General features: G+C 52.5%; 1 protein-coding gene across 19 annotated transcripts; it reads right to left on the bottom strand.

Moving 5' to 3' along the window:
- Positions 1–1,870: 1,870 nt before the first annotated feature.
- Positions 1,871–15,072, bottom strand: ZNF821 (zinc finger protein 821). Of its 19 annotated transcripts, XM_065640631.1 has the most exons (8): positions 14,910–15,072; positions 14,530–14,703; positions 12,757–12,848; positions 5,354–5,479; positions 4,727–4,869; positions 4,530–4,634; positions 3,481–3,647; positions 1,871–2,755 (listed from the first exon to the last, which is right to left on the bottom strand). In XM_065640631.1, exons 3-8 carry the CDS (start codon positions 12,794–12,796, stop codon positions 2,101–2,103), a joined length of 1,236 nt encoding a protein of 411 aa, XP_065496703.1. In that variant the 5' UTR covers positions 12,797–12,848; positions 14,530–14,703; positions 14,910–15,072; the 3' UTR covers positions 1,871–2,100. The 19 variants fall into 19 exon arrangements, 5 of the variants coding, with proteins under 5 accessions (XP_065496703.1, XP_065496705.1, XP_065496706.1 ...); XM_065640633.1 differs by lacking the exons at positions 14,530–14,703; positions 14,910–15,072 and adding an exon at positions 14,328–14,406; XM_065640634.1 differs by lacking the exons at positions 14,530–14,703; positions 14,910–15,072 and adding an exon at positions 12,522–12,624 and having other exon boundaries at positions 12,757–12,845.

Here is a 15,072-nt window from a genome sequence, read left to right as displayed (position 1 = left end):
GTTTCTAAGTAGTCTGGCCAAAAGGTTTTTTTTTTTCTTGTTTTAACTTTTCTGATCTCAAGTAGGAGTCTTGTGGTCACCATTTCTGAGGTCATGCAGGGAGGCAGCAGTCGGAGAGGACGGTGGCTCCCGGTGAACAGACCCCACGTAACTGCTGCAGACTTGAACTGGAAATGCCGTGAGAGCTGGAGAGCTCTTCAGGCCGCAAACCAGAGATGTGCGGCACACCAGTGTTTGCTGGGCTGACATTTGGAAACCACAAAGCTACAGCATGCGTTTTTACATCCTCATTCTTAAAGAAACCAAATAACGGAGAGTATACCACTCGTTTGCTCCCCACATCCTTCTGGGCTAATGTTTTGCCTTTTTCCAGTTTAAATGTGCCTAGATTTAATTTCCATAGTTGCACAGTTTCATAATGATTTCCATTAGCAATGGTAACCATTTCCTATAGGTACAGCCTATCATCACATTTTGCCTTGGCTACCTCTTGAATAAACTAAAGGCTTAAAGTCCCTCCCTCTGGCAGGTTTTTCCGGACTCCGTTACTGCAGCTTTCCATGGTTCCCCCCCAGCTCACCCCTTTTCCACGTTCCTTTCATCAGTTTGGCTGCTGAGTGTGGAAGCAAAAGCAACTTTCTTTCCTACCTGTGTGTTTCTGTTTACTAACAGTTCCCCCCTTGCCCCACAGTGTTATTTGCAGTGGCGGCTGAAAGTCGCTGTCAGTTACAGAGGAATTTACTATGAGAATGAATAACTTGAGTGTGATCCGTGGCCCTAGACAAGCACTGTTGCATTTGGCTCTATTGAAATGGTTGCACAAGCTCAGCATCCTGTGAAGTCATGGGAGAGCTGAGGTGGGAAGGGACCTCCAGAGGCCATTGGTCCAACCCTGTGCTCAGGCAGGGCCACCCAGGGCCAGCTGCCCAGGACTGTGTCTTCTGAGTGTCTCCAAGGTGGAACACTCTGCAGCTTCCCTGGGTGACCTGTCCCAGTGCTCTGTCACCCACACAGTGAAACAGCATTTCCTGATGTTCAGAGGGAACTCCTTGCATTCCTGCTTGTGCCCATTGCTCCTGGTCCTGTCACTGGGCACCACTGGAAACAGCCTGGCTCCATCTTCTCTACACTCTCCCTCCAGGTATTTATAAACATGGATGAGATCTCCCTCTCAAGCCTTCCCTTGTCTCCAGGGTGAGCAGTCCCAGCTCTCCCAGCCCTTCCTCACAGCAGAGGTGCTCCAGCCCTTTGCAGGACGCCCCGCAGTGTGTCTGTGCCTCTCGGGCACTGCGAGCCCAGAGCTGGACACAGCACAGGGGTGATGAGAAAAACAAACCCACAGAGCACAAGGGAGCTGACCTACCCTGTTCACCATTCAATCACCTCACTTGCAAAGCTGAAACACTGTTTAAGTGAAAAGTAACTTGCGAGTAAACCAGCAAACTTGTTTGCTGTTTGCTTACCGCAGTCAGCCTTTCTGTTAGTGTTTGTGTGAGGTATCTTAGAACAGGAACTCAGTTTCCTCTTAGTTTTTCCAGGGATGCTTCTGCAAATAAGCACATAATGCTAATGTTAAGAGAAAGGGTGTAAGCAGCCATTTCCAGGGAGACGATGTCCTCCTTTGCTTCCTTTTTATGGGCACAGACTGCGAGGGATTTACTCCTGGAGAGGTTGTGGCCTGTCAAAGTCCTCAGCTCTACAATTCATGCTGCAGTAAACAAGATCCCTTTTCAGTCAGGTAGGCTTTCACCTACAGCAGAACTGCAGCAGCCCAGACCCATCTATAGGGCAGGGGTCCAAGAACAGGACAGAGCACAAAAGGTAAAAAAGGGGACTAAATAAACGTGAACATTAATTTATTTTCTCTCTGTTCACAGACTGTGACTTGGCCCCCAGAGCAGACTGTATCCTCAGGATCTGCTCCCACCAGGGCTACTTTGGCAGACATCTCTCAGCTCTGTTCCCCTCCTCTGTTCAGGAGAAAACCAGAACCCCCAGTCAGGACAGGCAGCCAGGGTCCCTCAGCAGCCTCCCAGGTACAGAACCCCGCTCGTGTGCCTGTGGCAGGTGCGGCAGAGGTGGCACAGTCCTCGGCTCAGCTCAATGCAGCGTGCTGTTGCTCTGCTCCTCAAACGTCATTTTGCCCAGCAGTTGGCTCTCCAGCTCCACATTACTCACTGGCAGCTGGAAAAAGTTCATTTCAGCTGCCAAAGCAGCCATGGCAGAGGGGTCCTGGCCAAACTGTGCCCGAAGCATCATGTCCATTTTCTCCAGGCGCCGCTTGAGCCTCTTGGCCTCACGCTCCCGGATGAGCCGGGCCTGTCGTTTCTCTGGGGTCTCATTTGCACGTTTCAGTCGCATGGCTTCCCGGTCTCGCTGCAGCCGCCGCGCCCGCTGCTCATCTGTCTCTTGCATGCGCTGCAAGCGCTTGGCTTCTCGATCCCGCATACGCCTCACTTCCCGTTCTTCAGGTGTCTCATTGTCCCGCCGACTTTTCTTGGCTGTCCGCTCCCGCTCCAGACGCTGCAGCCGCACTTCCAGGGGCTCGTTCTGCCGACGAAGCGCCCACTTGCGCATGCCCGGTGTCTGCGCCTCCAGCAGCTTACGATATGCAGCACAGTTGTTGCAAACCAGGAGGATGCCTGCAGGGTACACGGGTGTGTGGAAGGCAATGTCTTTCCCCTCAACGCTGGAGGAGCCCTCGCTCTGCGGTGCCGGCAGGCGACCTGCAGTGAGCACCTCTGGCAGCTTCTCACTGGAAAGCAGAAAGAGCAGAAGAGTCAGAGATGTGGTGCTGACGGAAGAGTCCCCATCTCAGACTTCCCAGGGGGCTGCAATCCACAGTGCCACTACTGCAGCCCATGACAGGCCTCTGCTAAACCGTTCCTGCCCACAAACATGTCTGAATATCAAAAATGAAGCACCATCATATCTGGGTGTGGGAAGCGGGTCAGCCCTGGGCAGTATCTGGGTTGGAAGAGCGCAAGAGCAGGAATTAGCCAGCAAGCTGCTCCTCCCCATCACCTCTGGATTTCTCCTTTCAGCCCTGTTCCACAAGTCAGTAAATAATCTTCCATCAGGCAGGACACAAACAAGGAGTGCTTTAGTTTCTGCCTGTTAGTTCTGCTCTGGAAATGACAAACACATCTGGGCAGCACAGACCTACTTGGAAGGATTGCTGGGCAAGGGAAGTAGCTCAATGTTCTCCAGTGACTGGAGACCCTGGTGCTTTCTGCACAGCTCCAGCTCTTCACAGAGCTACAGAACACTCCTTCAGCAGCACAGCCCCAGGAGGTCTCAGCAGGTGATGCAGAGCTGCAGGCAGGAAGGGATCAAGGGAATCTCACTCACTGGTAGTGTTTACAACTCTCCTACAGGCCTTGGTGGGTCCAGAGCCTTGACTTCTGCATCATTTACAGCAACCCACCTACTCTTTAACATGGGTACCCTGGTGCACTCACCAGCCAAGCTGACCCTGACCTGTTGAACGTGGCGTGGCTGGTGAAACGTGCTCCACACACTGCACAGTTTGACAGTTGGTCCTCTGAGTGGATCAGGAGATGTCGCCCAAGGGATCCCGGTGAGCTGAGGGCTCTGCCACATACAGGACACATGTAGCTCTTGGCGCTCACCACAGCTGCGGTGTGCTGCAAAACAACCCCTGGGCCGTTAGTGACAAACTGCCCAGCATCACTGCATGCTCAACAGATGCAGCAAATCACTCGGTTCAGTCTCTTGGAATGGGGACACTTTACCACTAAACCTCTGTCTGACAGCTCCTAGACCAAGCTCAAGGCAGCTGGGGTGTCATGGGGCAAACAACAAGGAGGAAACCTTTCTACAGGTCCACTCCAGTGCAGGAGAAACAATTAAGGCCAAAACACTGGGATTGTAAGACCTGACCCTTGTTTTCAGAAATGCATCTGTGGAGCTGCTGTCGCTGGACAAAGCGTGACTGGACTGACAGCAGGCAGGATGCTGGTGAGGAAGCACTTAGAGAGTCAGCTGGTGCAGGTAAGTGGCCAAGTCAGTTCTGCTTCATTCCTTCTTTTACAGACTTTGTGCTGTGAAGAGAATACCTGACAACAAAACCTGTGAGATTCCAGCACACATTTCCTGCAATACTGGAATCATTTCAGAGGAAGAACAGCTGTTTTCAGGGATAGGAATGGTGATAAAGGTACAAAATAAAGAACTGAGTGATTAGGAGGAGGGCTTCTTATGTCACTGAATGATGTAAAAATTGCGTTCATGTTTAATCTGAACTGCCTGGTCTCAGCCTGAAACTGCTTGCAGAGACTGCCTTGGGACAGAGTTGTGTTTTCCAGATCTCCAGACCAGTGCCTTGCTGATTCTTTCCCCAGGACACCCTCTGGACATAGTTTACTGCTGTAAATTTCAATCACATCCTAGCTAGAGGTCAGTTCTGGGACTGCAAAGACCAGAACAAAGCCACCCTGTGCTTTGGGTTGTTTGTGGATTTGCGGCTTAAGGCCAGAGGTATCCTCCAGCTGGGAACCATCCCCTACCTGGTACACATGAGTGATGAGCTGCTCCCTGCTTCCGCACTCCAGCTGGCAGAGGGGACACTGTGACAGTCCCAGCACAGGGTCAGCATTTAAACTCTCGGGCACCTACAGGGAGGAAAAGCCACTTTGTGTGGGGCACACAGGTCCCCCCACAGCCACCCCACCCTAAGGTGAGTGCAGAGCCAGTACACACTTACCTTATTTTCTCTCATCAGTGGGGTTCCAGCCACAGATTGTTCTGCATTCTCTAATTCTTTCTTCACTTTCACCACTGAGCCATCCTCCTCAGATGTATGGGAAGAAACTTCATCCTGGGTGGTTTCCTCATCGTCACTGCCACCTGGAACATGAAGAGCAGTTATGCCAAATGTCAGGACCCTGAGGACACGCACGGGCCTTAATCATCCTGACCAGCATCACCAGGGGCCTCTCTCCACACCCTCCGAGCAAGGGCTCCACTTAAACTCAGGCTGGGGCACTTTGGTGCCTGAAGTGCTCTGTTGAGTCCCTGGACCTGGCCAGTTACCTGGCCTTGTTTGACAACCACTGGACCCTCAGCTGGACCCACTGCTGTCACCACCTTGCTCTGGTGAGCTGGGGCTGTGTCGCGGTGCGAGGTTGTTGCCCAGCCTGTGTTCTGGTGGTCCTTTGCCCTGCTCTTGCTGTTCACTGACACCAAGTCCTGCACAGGGGCCCAGGGATAACCCAGAGGAGATGGGTGAGATGTTCCTCAGAGGACCCCACAGCCGTGCAGCACCTTGCGTCGCCCCGTCAGTGTCCCCCCAGGCCACTACCTTGCTGTTACGGGAAGGGGCAGAACTCACTGCTGCTGGAGTCGGGGTCTTGCAGCGGATGGATGTCTGGCCTTTGGTCCCCAAGAGCTCCAGGAAAGTTGTTTTTCATCATGGCTTGGCGGGCTTGCTCCTCCAGCCCTGCAAAGACTTGCTCCCCTGGCAGCCACAAGGACAAAGAGTCAGACCGGTGCTGTTCCATCACGCTCACCACCAAGGCTGGCCAAACACACGGCTGGTGTGGGGCTGCTCACCTGTGCTGTGCAGAACCTCTGAAGTCACCTCTCAGAAAGCATTTAAGTAACCTCTCTGCTTGCCCACGCTGCAGCACCAGCCTCTTGTACCTGCTGGTGTCAGTGCGGTCCCTGTGTCTAAAACATCTCACTGGAAGTGTCTGGCATCAGGCTGCTCTCTGCATGCTCTATATGCCACTCCAGCCACCATAAAAAAAAAAAAAAAAAGATATGCCATGCATCTGCCACACATAGTGAGGTGGCTTCCTCTGCTGCCAAGCTGTCTGCCACCAGAGCTACAGCACAGCTTCCGGTGGAGGGGAGGCCACTCAGGGACAATGACAGCATCCCAAACCAGGCACAGTGCTACATGGCTCTTTTGAACCATTAAGCCCTATTCCCTGCTGTAACAGGCAACGTGCATAAAAACAGCATCTCCCCAAGTGCCTGGCACCTCCTCTGCTCTCCACAGCGGCACTAAACGGAGGGGTTGTCCTCGGCATGCTCTGTCACCACCTTCTGTCCCAGCGGGACTGAGGACAAGCTGCCCATCAAGGTGTTTGTGTTCAGAGCTCCTGCTCTCACCATGGATAACTTACTTCACTGCCTTGCCTTGTCCAAGAGTGGCTCTGGCTAAAATAGATCCCAGTGACACTTCACACGCTCAAAACAGAAAACTACAGGAACAAACCTAGAAAGCTGAGACGCTTGTTTGGGATAGCTTACAGTCTGCTTTGTTAAAAGATGGCAAACACATTGAAATAAGGCAATTATTTGTGCTCCTCTGAAAAAAAACTTATTACAGCAATCCCTGCTAAGGAGAACTTTTGGTTCCAGATAATAACAATAGAAGGCAACCATTAATTTTCATACTAAATCAAACAAATGACTTTGTTCCACAGTAGCCATGATTTGCCTCTCTTGGTGGATGAACTGGGAGCACTTGGAACAAGGTGCTGAAGTTCCCAGCAGGCTTTTAGGTTAAATTTATCAACCAACTTATAAGTTCTCAAGAACCACTCAAAGCACAAATGTGGAAATGCTAAGGAAGACACAGTGCACGTTTCACATAAACCAAAAGCTTTCCGAACACAATTTCACCTTTTGGTATAGGGGCACAATGGGCATCAGTATAACCAGGGAACTGAATTCCTGAGCCATGGAGAGAGCCCCAGTCCCGTCACACGGACAGGCACGTTCCCTCACGCTGAACTGTCTCAGCCAGCTTTGTCCTGTGTTCGTACTCACACTGCCTTTCTGGTGCTCACCTCTTCATTTCCAGCACTGCTTTAAAAAGCAGTCATTTATGCAAGATTTCAGAGACATTCAAAAGTTTCATGGAGAGCGTGGGAGAAGAGTTTTAGTTCCCAACATCCCCATGGGGGTTTCCAAAAGCATTTGAAGGCATTTATCATTCTATTTCAGAAACACGAGAAAGGTTTCTGTAGAGAAGACTTGAGACCACAATCTGTGTGATGAGAAGCACTCTGATTCTGTCACTGCAAGCAACAGGTACCATCATGATTGCTGACACATGCACCCCCATCAGGAGCCTTTCCAGCATGGAATGGTCTTCAAAACCCCAAGTGCTGCTCTTATGTCTGGACCACAACCTCACACTGGTGGGACTGAGATGCAGACTGTATGAGCAGTAGACATTACGGAATTACAGTGTCTTTCCGAGAAGCAGACATCCACAAACCACCAGAATGAAAGCCCAGAGACCAGAAAAGCATTGCAAGACAAAGTCTGGTGAAATGAGGAAAGCTGCAGAACACAGGACAGATGTAAAACCACGGTAGGAGACACACCATCTGCGACAGATCCAGGACTCCCAAACACTGCTGCAGCTGCTAGTGGAAGTGGTTACATGCTTGTTCGTTCCCCATCCAGCCCCTCACATCTCCGTGGAGCAGCAGCTGGGGTCTGGGGGCAGGCAGGTTCCTGCTCGGATACACAGACCGTGCAGACAGTCTGCAGGAGTTTAAAAGCTGCGATCTCTATAGGAGGTGACTGAGGAGGGAACTCCTCCTGTCAGTAACACCAGCATCAGTCACAACAACTGAGAGAGCAATCATCTGCCAGCGGCCTTGCTGTACAACGCCCCCAGAACCAAGTCAGCATGGACTCAGCACAGTGCAGAGAACTATTGGCCTACAGCCAGACATGCAAACTGTTAACAAACCAGTGCTGTGAGCAGACAATGTCTTGTGCATTCTTCACCAGCCTGGAGCTAAAAGGCATCATGGGACTGGGAGAGACAAACTTTTAAAATGCTATCTTTAGCTTACACAGAATTTCTTCTGAATTAAACTAATATGGTCTCCAAAAGAAGTTACGGAAGAGTGCCCACTGGTGGACTAAGTCCTGCTTTGATGAAGCTTTAATGTTTGATAGGTACAGGGTTATACTTTTATTGCTTCTGCACACACGTGCTCACACACAGACACTTACATGCCACCTCCACCCCACTTTGAGTAAACTTACATTCAGTTGGAAAGGGAGTAAGACAGGCAGCAGCTTTAGGATCACTGCTATCAGTAAAGGATGTATGCTCAATATTGAATTCACAGACTCTTCTCCAGAAGTTTCTTTATTAAATACAAAAAGGGCTGCAGGCTGACCACAACACCAAAACAAGTCACTGCATTTGTTTTACAAACAGCTAGAGATGTAGGACAGTGAAAGATCACACAAATGCCTCTGCTTTGCATTCCAGTTCTCCTCTGCACAATCCTGTGAGTGAGTGGGATGGCGGGTGCGCAGCGGTGCAGGAGGGGGGCAGCCCTGTGGGGCTGTGCGACAGGGGCAGTTACGGCTGCTACGATCGGGTGGCGTATCAACTTGGTAGCCAGAAACGATCTTTTTTCCTGAGCCCTTCCCTTCTTGAACTGTATGAATGCAGGATAACTCTCAGGTGTTCTGGAAAATAAACACACAAACAAACAACTCCCACCCCAAAATCCACAAAACAAAACCAAAAGAAACTGCACCATTCCTCTGTCTTCCTTCCTAAACAGCAAGGTCTCTCAGAGATGAGCCACTTTATTCCCTCCTTATACATCAAATTAAAGTCCCTGTTCATGTAGGTCTTCTCTGTGCTCCTTTCCTGGACCTGAAATGTGCAATTCTTTCCACCACTGTGGATCTAGTCCACCTGCCCCATCGCTATTCTGGGTTGTCCACACTGCTGTAGTGGTTACTGAAATAAAAAACAACACAATTGAAAGAGTTAGCAACGGCAGCCCACAGACCCATTTAAGAACCAAGGATCTTGATGCAAGTAACATTTCTGCTTGGTTTTGAATGCTGGGTGCTATTTCTTGCAAGATACTTCCTCTTCAAACTGAGAATATTATAGACAGCAGAATTCAAGGAACACCGAAGAGCACAGAATGTGCGTGTGTCAGAAGGAGAGCGAAGGGATTAGAGAATTAATAGGATATTGGGGCCATAATAAAGAGTGCTAGGAAGTGTCAATTAATTTGACTAACAAAAGCTGTTCTCCAGAGTTCTAAAATCAGCATCACTTGCAAAGGCCACAAGCAATAGAAAGAAAAGCAGCTCATGGGACAGCAGGGAGAGAAAATAAAAGTGCACGCTAACACTCGCAGTGAATTTTTGGCAAGCGCAAGAACAGTGAGTAGCCCATAACTGATGGAGTGACAGTGCAGCAATGGATGGGCTTGAACGCAAGATCAGATGAATCACTTAAGAAAGATTTTATACTTTTACACTTTGGAGTCTGGGAGAAAATAAATACCAAATCGAACCAATTAAGCTATCCCCACAGGAACAATGCAACTGCATTGTATTTTTCAATTCAATGTGGAATGGGCAATGCAATAAGCATATTCCAGTATTACAGTTTTATTTGTTACCATTTTGTCAGGTGTAGTGTTTCTTTCATGCACCGCATGGCAAAAGAAAATTAAATTAAGAGCCAATTATGTGCTGCAGCCCTGCCAAAGGGGAAATGGCTACAGTTAAAACTGTAGAAGGACTGGCCATTGTGCACGAGACTTCTGTGATAAGAGTATTTTTTTATAATTGTTTCTGTGTTATTCTGTATTTCCTTACACATCAACTTCCATTTAAAACTGTTTTGACCTGTAACAACACAGCCTCTCGGCCAGTCGCTCTGCACACCACCCAGTGATTCTGCGCTAAGTGAGGACAGCAAGCCACGTCGTTGTGAGAGCAAGGTGAAACAAGGGCCATGCCAAGCCTGGGAAGTGACCCTGGAAAGAGGTGGCACCAAGCAAGCAAGGGAGAGGAGGGTGGCAGCTGTCGCCTGCCCTACAGAATCCCAGAAGGAAGATAACACGGAGTGGCCATGCAAGGAAGAAGTCGGCACCGTCCTCCCACAGATCTGTCCAGTTAGATATTCACAGTGGTATTTATGCAAATCAAAAAGCACTTCCCCAGCCCCATAGCCTGCCAAATCAGACCCCAGCTGCAGACAACTGCGTGAAAAGCCGCATACCTGCTGTCCCTTTTATTCCTCTCCTCCCAACCACTTCAGGCCCTGTGAAGAAGTCTCAGTAACGTGTCTGCTATGTCTCAGCCTGACTCCTCATTCTGCTGGCTCACCCAGTTCTTGGAGCCGATGCTCTCTCCGATTATCCTCGTCAGTGCACTGCATGGCATTTCTGGGCCCTCCAGAGACACAGCAGGCTAGGTAGACAGAGAAGTCCCAACAATTTGGTGGTGTTCATCATAAGATAGACAAGATTTTCCATCCCAAGGTTGAGACGTCACCATTGACGTGTTTCTTGCATCTTTCAGTCCCTTTATTTTCTTGTGGTTCTACGTGCTGCTCCTGATGGCTCCTGTTGAGTAGTTGCTCTGTAGCAATGTACCACATGTAAAGGAGGTGAGCAGGTCCCAGAATTCCTCTCTGTGGCACACTAGATGCCATAACCTCAACCTCATGCCTGCTGGTAGCATGTTTGTCAGATAACTTCCCCCAAGACCAAAAGTAGAAATACAACTACTTGTATTGCAGATAAAAAAGCAAAGTTCACTGTGAAAATAGCACACAACTGAACCCCATAATATGTATAGTTTTGTATATAATAGTACAAGCTTCTGAAGAACATAACCCTTAGGCAGTAGAGTGCGCAAAAAAAGCCCACCTCAACACCATGGAAACTCTACCTGCAACATTAGAGCTGTTGTGTCCTTGGTTTCCATACATGAGACCATGAGTCCAGCGCAGGGCCACAAAGATGATTAAAGGAGTGGAGCATCTCCCTTATGAGGAAAGGCTGAGGGAGCTGGGTCTCTTTAGCTTGGAGGAGACTGAGGGGTGACCTCATCAATGTTTATAAATATATAAAGGGTGGGTGTCACGAGGATGGAGCCAGGCTCTTCTCGGTGACAACCAACAGTAAGACAAGGGGTAATGGGTTCAAGCTGGAACACAAGAGATTCCACTTAAATTTGAGAAGAAACTTCTTCTCAGTGAGGGTGACGGAACACTGGAACAGGCTGCCCAGGGAGGTTGTGGATTCTCCTTCTCTGGAGACATTCAAAACCCGCCTGGACGCCTTCCTGTGTAACCTCACCTAGGTGTTCCTGCCCTGGCAGGGGGATTGGACTAGATGATCTTTCGAGGTCCCTTCCAATCCCTAACATTCTGTGATTCTGTGATTCTGTGACTCCACAGCAGGGAGACAGCACAAGTGCATGCCTTGTGTATGTTTGACCTAAATGGCAGCAGTAATACCTAGGCACTCTCAGAAGCAAATGTGTGTGGACACAAGATGTTTCATTAGCACCATAGGACAGAACACATACCCAATTTCTATAAGTAAGACAATTCCAAAGTCATTAATGTACTATCCTGCAAATCAAAGCTATACTCTGCCCACCGTTGAACCCAGCACCCAGAAGCACGAATTGGAGAGCACAGGTCAGCGCAGATGCCAAAAGCCTCAAGGCTCTTACGGTAGCTACCAAGGAAAGCTCAGTCAGCTCTCCCAGGCCCAGCTCCAGCTGCCAGTGGGGCTTTCAGGTCCCAGACAGAGGTAGTTCTCCCCTGTACACTCACCGAGCACAGAAAGGATTAGGATATGTCACAATGTATTTTCCCCTAGTGTGAAGGACAGCATGCAGAGATTCCTATCACCATACTGATACAAAAGGCAGCACAGAGAAACACAGAGAGACAGGCAAGCCGGCAGCATCAGCAAAGCGAGGCAGTGTTAGTGCTGCAGCACTCAGCTCTCTGTCCCATACTCCTGACAGCTACTACAGCTTAGCAATACCACAGGCCTTCTCTTCAGCCTTATTTTCACATGTCTATGGAAGTGGAAATTTGTTTTCCTCGTTCTAGCCCAAATTCCAAATGTGTTTCCAGCCACAAAGCTGGATATGTACAAGGGCACAGCTTCACAGCTTCAGTCCCCCCAACCTCCCTCTGCTGCAAATCAGTCAAAAGCCGTATATGTACAGTTTCCCCTTTGCAGCCAAACATCTACACGTCTCTCAGCTCCAGTAACATGTTGCTATAGCCTGCTCACAAGAAGTGCTGATGTACAGCATCTTCAGCCCTTTCACTATCAAGCAAATGACAGGGTGATGACAATGCTGGAGAAACAGAGATCTGTCCTACCGGCTCAGCTCAAGAATGATCTGACAGATAGCACTTATCTGTCCAGTAAATTACTCAGCCACTGTCCATTCCCTGCAAGGAAAGAGCAATAGCTTCACTTACAGATTCTGGTAGGAAATTGAGGTACAGTGAGCTTAAGTAACGTGTCCAAGGCTAGTCAGTTGAGTCTGTGGTAGGGCGAAGATCAGACCCCAGGACTTCCTGGCCGGCAGCCGCACACGCAAACCACCTTGCCTAGAGCTTCCTTTGCTACCCACAGCCCCGAAGTCACGTTTCTTAGTGTACTAACTTGCACTTGTGACAGTGTGAATGCAAAGCACAGCTACAGGCCCTGCACACACACACCTACCTTTACAGCATTAGTTGTTTGTTCAAGCCTACCCCTGTCCTGCCTTGCCAGGACACAGCCAGCTCCCGTGATGCACAGAGCTCAGTTTCTCTTCTTACGGTCCCTAAGACGAAACGTGAGTAACCACCATTCCCCCACAAACTGTACCTCCTCACCATTCCCCTCCTCCCCACCTCACTCCACAACAATCCAGCTAGGGCAAAGATCCCACAATGCTGTGTAACATTATACTCACAGTGAACTTTGTTAGGAGTGGTCTGTTTCCGACGGGACATGTTTCCCTGACCTGGGAGCACAGAATGTTCGGTCCCTCAGCAGAGGGCTCACCTGAGAAGAGAAGAGCCTGTCACACACACCACTGGAACCTCCTGAGCCTCTGGCCAAGCACAGCTGGCTGTCTCAGGGCCATCCCCACCCTTCTGCCTACAGGGCTCATTCTGCACCACCACAGCCACATTCTGTGCCAGTATCCAACACCATCCACAAGCATTTCACAAACCACTATGTCCGCGCAGTCCCACCCAGTGCTCCAGCAAAGTTATAGCAACCCTGTCCCCAGCATACAAAAAGTGAAGAGTGCCCCAATTCAAGAGTGACTGTGGTCCCAGTCCAAACACCCTTCTCCCGGTCCCAGTCCAAACACCCTTCTCCCTCCTGTGCATCCCCACGGCGCTCAGGGCAAGAGCCTCACCAAACCTGCAGACTCTGCCCTATCCCTGGCCCCCCACCCCTGGAGAGACCAAGGGGACACACGGCCCCCCGTGCCCCAAGGGCACTGGATAACCCAGCCTGGGCACGCGAGGGGACCGGCCGCCTCACAGTGACAGCTCCAGCCGCGGCTGCAGCAGCTGAGGCGACAGTGTGGCCGGGCCAGGGACGGGTCTCACCCCCACAAGGGGACTGACCCCATGGCCCCGGCAGACAGGGAGAGGGGCACGGTGGGGCTGCTGCATCCTCCCTGCTGCTGGGACCCAGGCAGACAGGGACAGGCCGGGGGGACACAGCGCGTGGGAGGGGACGAGGACAGCGCACCTCGCGTGGGGAGCACGCACCCCTCGTCCTGCACGGGGGGACACGCTGACCCCTCAAACTTTACAAGGGGGGAAACATCGACTCCTCGTCCTCAGACCGACAGAGGAAGGAATCAGTCCAACAGTCCCTCAGACAGACAGACAAAAGGAGAAGCTGAACCCGCCTCTCCCCAGACAGACGGACGCAGGGATCCCGTCAGCCTCCTCAGACAGACAGACGCAGGGGTCCCGTCAGCCTCCTCAGACAGACGGACGCAGGGGTCCCGTCAGCCTCCTCAGACAGACGGACGCAGGGGTCCCGTCAGCCTCCTCAGACAGACGGACGCAGGGATCCCGTCAGCCTCCTCAGACAGACGGACGCAGGGGTCCCGTCAGCCTCCTCAGACAGACGGACGCAGGGGTCCCGTCAGCCTCCTCAGACAGACGGACGCAGGGGTCCCGTCAGCCTCCTCAGACAGACGGACGCAGGGGTCCCGTCAGCCTCCTCAGACAGACGGACGCAGGGGTCCCGTCAGCCTCCTCAGACAGAGGGATCCAGCCGGCAGACCCAGCACACGGGAGGCGGCAGGAAGGATCCAGCCCACAAGAGGACGGACACACAGACAAACACAGCCCGCTCCCCGGACAGAGGGACGGAGGAAGGAACCCACCCCGCGCTCCCGAGGACGCCGACGGACAGGACAGGGACCCGGCCCGCCGGCCCGGCCCCTGCCACAGCGCGCCGGACGCTGCCCCCCCTCCGGCGGACGGCGGGACCCGGCCCGGCCCGCCTTACCGGTCCCGCTGCAGGCGCCGCGGAGCCGCAGACAGACAAAGGACCGCCGGACAGACAGACGGGCAAGATGGCGGCGCCGCCAGAGCGCGCGGCGCGGGCGCGGCCCCGGGATGCCCGGCCAGCCCGGCCCGGCGGCAGCGCCTGCTGGCTGCCACGGGCCCCGCCGGCAGGCCCCGGTGCCTCACGACCTGAAGTGTCTCACCTGTTTGTCATGGAGCCGTCCCAGCCGGCAGCTCCCGGCCGCCCGGAGCTCATTCGTGCCCGCTGCGGGTCCCGCGTGGCCCGGCGGGCAGCGGCGCCGAGCGCCGGCCCCTCCGCTGGCCGCGGCCCCTCCGCACGCCCTGCGCTGCCCGAGCTCACCAGAATGTCGCATGCCCTGCAACGTCAAAAATCACGATTTTACTATTAATTTAGAAGCCGCCACGTGCGTTATGAACTCATGCATCCGTTTGGAAATGAACCGCCACGCACCGCAGGGCAGGGGCCTCTGGGCGGCTTCCCCCCGCGGCCACCGCCGGCCCCAGAGCAGCCGCCCCGCGGGGCCCGCGGGTACCGCCCGGCACTCACCCTGGGCCAGCTTACCCTCGGAGAAACGCAGCGGCAGCACTGCGGCCACCGGGACCGGGCTCGGGCTCGGCCCGACCGCCCCTCGCGGAGGCGCCCCCGCCGCCTGCCCCCGGGAAGCCGGAGCCCCCAGGAAGCCGGAGCCCCGGCCCGGCGCGGTGTGCCCGGCCGAGCGCTCCCG

The sequence above is a fragment of the Caloenas nicobarica genome, chromosome 9 (genome assembly GCF_036013445.1).
Source record: "Caloenas nicobarica isolate bCalNic1 chromosome 9, bCalNic1.hap1, whole genome shotgun sequence".
NCBI lineage: Eukaryota > Metazoa > Chordata > Aves > Columbiformes > Columbidae > Caloenas > Caloenas nicobarica.
The sequence above is the reverse complement of the archived record's forward strand: the minus strand, read 5'-3'. Positions and strand labels throughout refer to the sequence as shown.